The 7,201-nt window shown below is 27.4% G+C and overlaps 1 protein-coding gene across 1 annotated transcript in view; it reads right to left on the bottom strand.

The window, feature by feature from the left end:
- Positions 1–2,465: 2,465 nt before the first annotated feature.
- Positions 2,466–7,201, bottom strand: part of LOC126896090 (uncharacterized) — a 9,394-nt gene continuing 4,658 nt past the window's right edge. Inside the window, exon 3 of the mRNA XM_050668551.1 lies at positions 2,466–5,527. Within this exon, the coding sequence (XP_050524508.1) occupies positions 2,712–5,527 (2,816 nt within the window). The 3' untranslated portion in view covers positions 2,466–2,711. The remainder of the gene's footprint in view (positions 5,528–7,201) is intronic.

The raw sequence follows: 7,201 nt of genomic DNA, 5'->3' as shown, positions 1-7,201 counted from the left end.
AAAAAAAAAAAAAAAAAAAACACATCATAGTAAAATTAATACCTTCTCAGCTTCGCATCGAAGCTAAAAGAAATCACCTTCGCACAAAATTGCAATAGCTACACAATAAGAATATTTCAGTACAGAAAATAAGACACAAAATACAATAATAGTAATATAAATTGTAAATAGTTTGTATTCATAAAAAATAAAAAAATGAAGAAAACAGAAAACCATAATAAAAATATGTAAAATTTTGTACCTCAAGATAAAAAAGAAATCTTGTTAATTTAGAATTAGCATTGTATAATCATTTTATAAATGTAAAAAAAAATGTGTGTTTTAACATCTTAAACATATAATTATATAATTTTATTAGCTTATAATATATTTTAAATAATATTAAGAGACTTCATAATATCATACAAATAATAAAAAAATGGAACTTTCAATCAACTAGAGAAAAGTTGTAAATATGTAAAATTTAATAATCATAATGTTTAATAATATGTATGTGTACTAACGTCAATTCATTAACAAAATTTGACTACTATCCTTATGTATTTTTTTTTTCTCATATGTATTAATTTGTCCATTCATATAGTTGTGATATTAAATAACATTTAGAATGTTTACATCAAAAAAAAAAAAAAAAAAAACATTACAAAAATCAAAACTTCTATTTCATTACTTAATTTTTAATAACATGTTTAATTTTTAGATGTTTTATTTATTTCAATCCTTTATCATTCCTATATATTATACTTAGAAAAACAAAAACTTTTATGGTATTTAATTATTTTATCACTTTATAACTTAAAACATTTTTATCATTCACTTAAACTTATCATTTTATTATTAGATTAGTATGTTAACTATATGAGACTATATATTAACTCATACTTTTATCTTATTATTTAACATAAGAAAAAAAAAAAATTAAATTACTTTACTTTAACAACCAATATTATAATATATACAGAGTGATTTTTTTATTATAACCCACTCAATTACTTGCAGAATAATAATAATTTAAACATTTTTTTTTTTTATTATCTTTAGTTACACATTATTCTTGAATTTTTAACTATGTAATACTTTTTAAGTTCATCCCTTATGCCTTGGAGGGGGGTCAACTTTGTTTTTTTAAATGGTAACACATATTTTTAATTTAATAAAATGTTTGAGTTTTTAATTTAATAGTAAATGGCATTTGAATTTTTAATATAACTTTATTAGCTTATTAGATATAAACATTTAAAGTTTCAAAATTTCGAGTTAATATACATGTATAATACACATGGGAATGTAAATACAGGTAGCTAATTGGATTTTTATGACATTGCTGTCTCAGTCACGGATTGTTTATTATCAATTATGATTATCAATAGATATACTTTCTGTATTGTCAGTTGGTGTATTTATAAACTCATAACAATGTACCTTACTATCATTGATAATAACAATGCTGTGTACCTGCTAATATCTATGTTATAAAAAACCAATTAGCTACCTATATTTGTAATCCCTTGTATATTATACCTGTATATAACGTACGCCGCAACAGTATTTATAACTATATTTAAGGAAAATTTGGCATGCAAGTGTATGATGAATAAACAGCGAGAGCTTTCACAAAAGTCAAGATATTTAAAATAGTTATCTACATTTAAACTCATAACGAGCTGCATCAATTATTAGTGCCTAAATTCAATTATAATTTATCTGTAAGTGAAACAGCACTTACAAGGCAAGGAAAAAATTCAGGCTATTTTATAAAAGTTATTGCAAAATAAAAAAACTTGTCAAGATATTGTGAAATACCAAAAATTATCACCAAAAGTGTAATGCAATTACAAAAATTAAGTCACCAGAAAATTTTTTTTTTTCAAACTTCGAAGTACATTTAATAAGCTTTAAATTAATAAAGACTAGGAGAACACAAATGTTCTGGAACCTTTTCATAATTGGCTAACAAAATTATACTGTAATATATTATTATGTTACAAAACACAAGGTATAGGTTCCCTTACCTTTACTTAAGTTATTATTTTGATAAAATTTATACCAAAGAGAAGCTTATTGTCTTTAGTATATTATATTAAAATTTCAATAAGATCATAACAAAAAAACATACGACAGTTTTAAAATTTTTTTTTGATTATAAAATATTTTTTATAGTATCATAATATTGAGATATTTTTTAAACATTATTTGACATTGACAAATTTGATTAGATTAAAATCTGGCAAATCAATGTGAATATAATGTATTGGATTTTAGTAATAATTTCAAAGCACTAAATATTAGGAAAGTTTTTTTTTATAGATGCATAATGTTTTAACCTAACATTTGGTATATATTTTTTAAAAATCTGACCCATTACCTGACAACAGAAGGAATTTCAAAATGATATCTTTTAATAAGAATAGGTTTCAATAAGATAATTAAACAAAAAAAGCAACAGCAGTTTTAAAAGGCAAATATTATTTTTGAAAATTGTATTTTTTACAGTAGCATAAATTTGTGAAATATTTTTAAAATTGAGAATGCTATTTAAATTTTTTGGCATTTACAAATTCGATTAGATCAAAATCTGGCAAAACAATGTAAATATGATGTATTGGATTTTAGTAATACTCTTAAACACTACAGATTAGACAAGTAAAATATGAATAAAATTATTATTATGAAATCCTATCATTATTTTAAATATAATGTAATTAGACAAATTAATAAAAAATAAAATCATTTGGACAACCATTTGCAATAGCATATATTATTATATCAATATAATTATTTTGACGAGCTGCAAAAACGGTATTTCTACTCCACGGGCAATTATTTTCATGTGCGTATATTAAACAACTAAATTGATAATTTGCAGCAGCAAGTCTTGTAGTACTTTCGTCCCACTCACATCCATTTTCATGAACATATTTTAGGCAATCTATATGACCATTTGCAGCAGCGGTACTCTTTGTCCCTACATCCCATAGATATCCATTTTCATTAGCAAATATCAAACAGTCAATACAACCACTTGCAGCAGCTTCCCTTGTTGTGCCTTCATCCCATTCACAACCATTTTCAATAGCATATTTCAAGCAGTCAAAACGTCCATTTGCAGCAGCCCCTCTCGTAATACCTCTTACCCAATCATATCCATGTTCATAAGCATATTTTAAGCAATTTAAATTACCATGGACAGCAGCTGTAACTATTGTATCTACATCCCAATAATATCCATTTTCATGAGCATATTTTAAACAATCGAAACAACCATATGCTGCAGCAGCTCTAGTTGTTCCAATATCCCAATTACACCCATTCTTGTGAGCATATATTAAACAATCAAAATTACCATTTAAAGCTGCAACTATAGTTGTGCCATCATCCCATTGGCATCCATTCACATGGGCATATATTAAACAATCTAAATGACCTTTTAAAGCTGCAACTCTAGTTATGCCCTCAAACCATTTACATCCATTTTCATGAACATATTTTAAGCATTCTAAATTTCCATTTTCAGCAGCATCTTTTATTATTGTTTCGTTCCACGAACATTCATTTTCATGAGCATATTTTAAGCATTCTATATTTCCATTTAAAGCAGCAACTTTAGTTATTGTTTCGTCCCATGGACATTCATTTTCATGAGCATATTTTAAACAGTCTAAAGAGCCACTTTTTGCAGCAGCTCTAGTTGTATCTTCATCCCAATTACAGCCATTTTCATGAGCGTATATTAAGCATTCTAAATGGCCGAAACTTGCAGCTACTTCTGTAGTTCTATCATCCCATTCGCATCCATTTTCGTGAGCATATATTAAGCAATCTAAATTATCATAAAGAGCAGCTGTTTCTGTTGTACCTTCACTCCAATGGCATCCATTTTCATAAGCATATTTTAAACAGTCTAAACAACCACTTGACGCAGCATCATTAGTTGTATCATCATCCCATGGGCATCCATTCTTGTGAGCATATATTAAACAATCTAAATTACCATTGGAAGCAGCAGAACTAATTGTACCTTCTGAACATGTGAATCCATTTTCTAAAGCATATTTTAAAATTTCTAAATCACCGTTAAAAGCAGCTACTGACGTTAAACTTTTATTCAACTCGCATTTATTTTCATATGCATATTTTAAGCAATCTAAATGTCCATTTTCAGCAGCAGCGCTTGTTGTTTTTTTATCCCATTTACAACCATTTAAATGAACATATTTTAAATTTTCTAAATTACCATATTTTGCCGCTGCTTCTGCTGTGCTCTCATTCCAAGGACATCCATTATCATGTGCATATTTTAAAATTTCTAAATTACCACTCATTGCAGCATCAATAGTTGTGCCCACATCCCATCGGCATTTATTCACATGGGCATATATTAGACAATCTAAACAGCCACTTGCTGCAGACGCTCTAGTAGTTCTTATATCCCATGGACAGCCCTTTTCATGAGCATATTTTAAGCAATCTAAACAGCCACTTGCTGCAGACGCTCTAGTTGTACCTTCATTCCATTTACATCCATTTTCATGAGCATATTTTAGGCATTCTAATTGTCCATTTGCAGCAGCAGCTTCTGTTGTGCTTTTATCCCATGGACATCTATTTTTATGTGCGTATTTTAAAATTTCTAAATTACCATTCATGGCAGCACCAGTAGTTGTGCCCACATTCCATTTACATCCATTTTCGTAAGCATATACTAAACATTCCAAACTACCACTTTTAGCAGCCTCTCTTGTTGTTGTATCATCCCATTTACATCCATTTTCGTGAGCATATACTAAACATTCCAAACTACCACTTTTTGCAGCTTCTCTTGTTGTTAATTCATTCCATCTACATCCATTTTCATGAGCATATTTTAAGCAATCTAAATGTCCATTTGCAGCAGCATTCTTTGTTGTATTTTGATCCCATTTACATCCTTTTAAATGTACATATTTTAAGTTTTCTAAATTACCATATTTTGCAGCTGCTTCTGCTGTTCTTTCATTCCATGGACATCCATTTTCATGTGCATATTTTAAACATTCAAAAAATCCATTAGCAGCAGCATCCCTTGTTGTTTTATAATTCCATCCACATTTATTTCTATGAGCATATATTAAGCATTCTAAATGCCCATTTCCAGCGGCAGCCCTTGTTGTTTTTTTATCCCATCTACATCCATTTTCATGTGCATATTTTAAGCATTCTAAATTTCCATTTGCAGCGGCAGCTCTTGTTGTTTTTTTATCCCATCTACAGCCATTTTCATGAGCATATTTTAAGCATTCTAAATTACCATATTTTGCAGCTTCTTCTGCTGTGCTGTCATCCCATGGACATCCATTTTCGTGTGCATATTTTAAACATTTGAAATGTCCATTTGCAGCAGCTTCAGTTGTTGTATATTTATCCCACTCACATCCACTTTCGTGAGCTAGTTTTAATGTTTCTATGTCACCATTTGCAGCAGCTTTTTTTGTCGTACCTCTTTCAAATGGACATACTTTTGTGTGTTCTGAATATCTATTTTCAATCCCTAAATGAACAAGAGAATTAATTAATTTTACTGAATATAATTTTTTATTTTGCGTAATAAAATATAAAGAGAAAGACAGTTTAATTATAGTTTTAAAGTTACTAATACTTGCAAAGTATTTTAAAGTGAAACTTCAATTGTGATGAGTATTATTGTCAGATATCTGCGTTATGGGTCTCTATCAATTAACTATAAATTTTTTTATGAATATTTTGTTTTATTAGAAAAAACAAATTGACAATATTTTAGAATATATATTAATACTGTATATTGTTATAATTAAAAATCTAATAATTAATATCAATGTGATATTATTTTAAGTCTTTGACTCATTTATTCTAGTCACTTACGTCAATTAAATTATTTATTATTTAAATATAACTTGAGTAATATAAATAAATATTTGTAAAGATTAAGAATTGATATTTGTTTAATAATTGTAATAAAATATTTTTTTTTTAATTTTTAATTTTAATTACACGAAAAGGTTTTTTAACTGAAAAGTTACTTAGACTTGATTACTATGATTTATGTTTAAGTGTTCTATTACGATAAAAATGCAAAAAAATAATGAGCTTTTCTGATAATTAACTGTAAATAGTAATTATAATATTTCCTGACTGCAATTAGTCTTTAAAATACCATTTTTTTAATTCTCAAAAAATTTCCTATTGAATTATATCAATTTCAAACTTGCAATTGAGCTTAAAGTTATGGCAACACATTAAATTTTTTTTACTATAAACTTTCACAAAACTTTATCAAAAACTTTTCATCAACTTTAAAAGACCGAAAAATAGGTTTAAAATGAAATTTTGGATTGAATATTTTTAACATATTAAAAATTAAAATCAATAATAATTTGAAAACAAATTTTTTTTTCTTTTATTATTTTATTATACATAATTAGTAAATATATAAAAAATTAGAAGTGATACAAAAAGTCTAATTAAAGATTTGAAAATAATGTGAAAAGTTGATTTATAAAAGTATATTTTTGCTTCTGATGAAAGTTCCTTGTAGTACAATGTATTTATACATAAGTAACAACATTTTTTTATTAATAAGTGTTGCATCAATCCTTTTAAATTTTAAAATTGTATTACTGGTTTTGGTGAACTACTACTATCTTGGATTAGTTCCTATATTTGTGACCAATACCAATGGGTAAAAGTATTCGGCGTTAAGTTTAATGTATTTTTAGCGTCTTCTTGTGTTCCCCAGGGAGTTCATTTGTCCCCTATTCTATTTTCCTTATGTCAAGGGCGGCTTCATTTATCAAGATCTGTTCGGTAATTGGAGTCACTTTCCCCCTCTCTCCGGCGACGGAATAAAATCTCAAAGTATAAATGGTTAAGAAAACCTCCTCCCTTGGGAGAAGCCGCTATGGCCCTTAAATGATCTAATAATAATAAAATCAATAATAAAAAAAAGCTTGTCCCAACTATGTGTTGGCAATTTTTTACCACAATTGTAGTGAAAGATATTAATAAATAAAAAAAAAAACCCAGCACAGGGGGGTCGCGGCACAGTTGTGACGTGGTATAGTTGGATCAAGTATAATGATATCTGACAGTGATTAAAATCACTATCAAAAATAAACGCTTCGATGCAAATCTTTAGATAGTGTTTAATTTTAAAAAAATTGGTGTTTTATTCCAAAAGCTACTTGAT

This window comes from Daktulosphaira vitifoliae, unplaced genomic scaffold (assembly GCF_025091365.1).
Source record: "Daktulosphaira vitifoliae isolate Bord-2020 unplaced genomic scaffold, ASM2509136v1 Scaffold_1, whole genome shotgun sequence".
NCBI classification, from domain to species: Eukaryota; Metazoa; Arthropoda; class Insecta; order Hemiptera; family Phylloxeridae; genus Daktulosphaira; species Daktulosphaira vitifoliae.
Note: the sequence above shows the minus strand (reverse complement) of the source record. Positions and strands in the feature narration are given on the sequence as shown.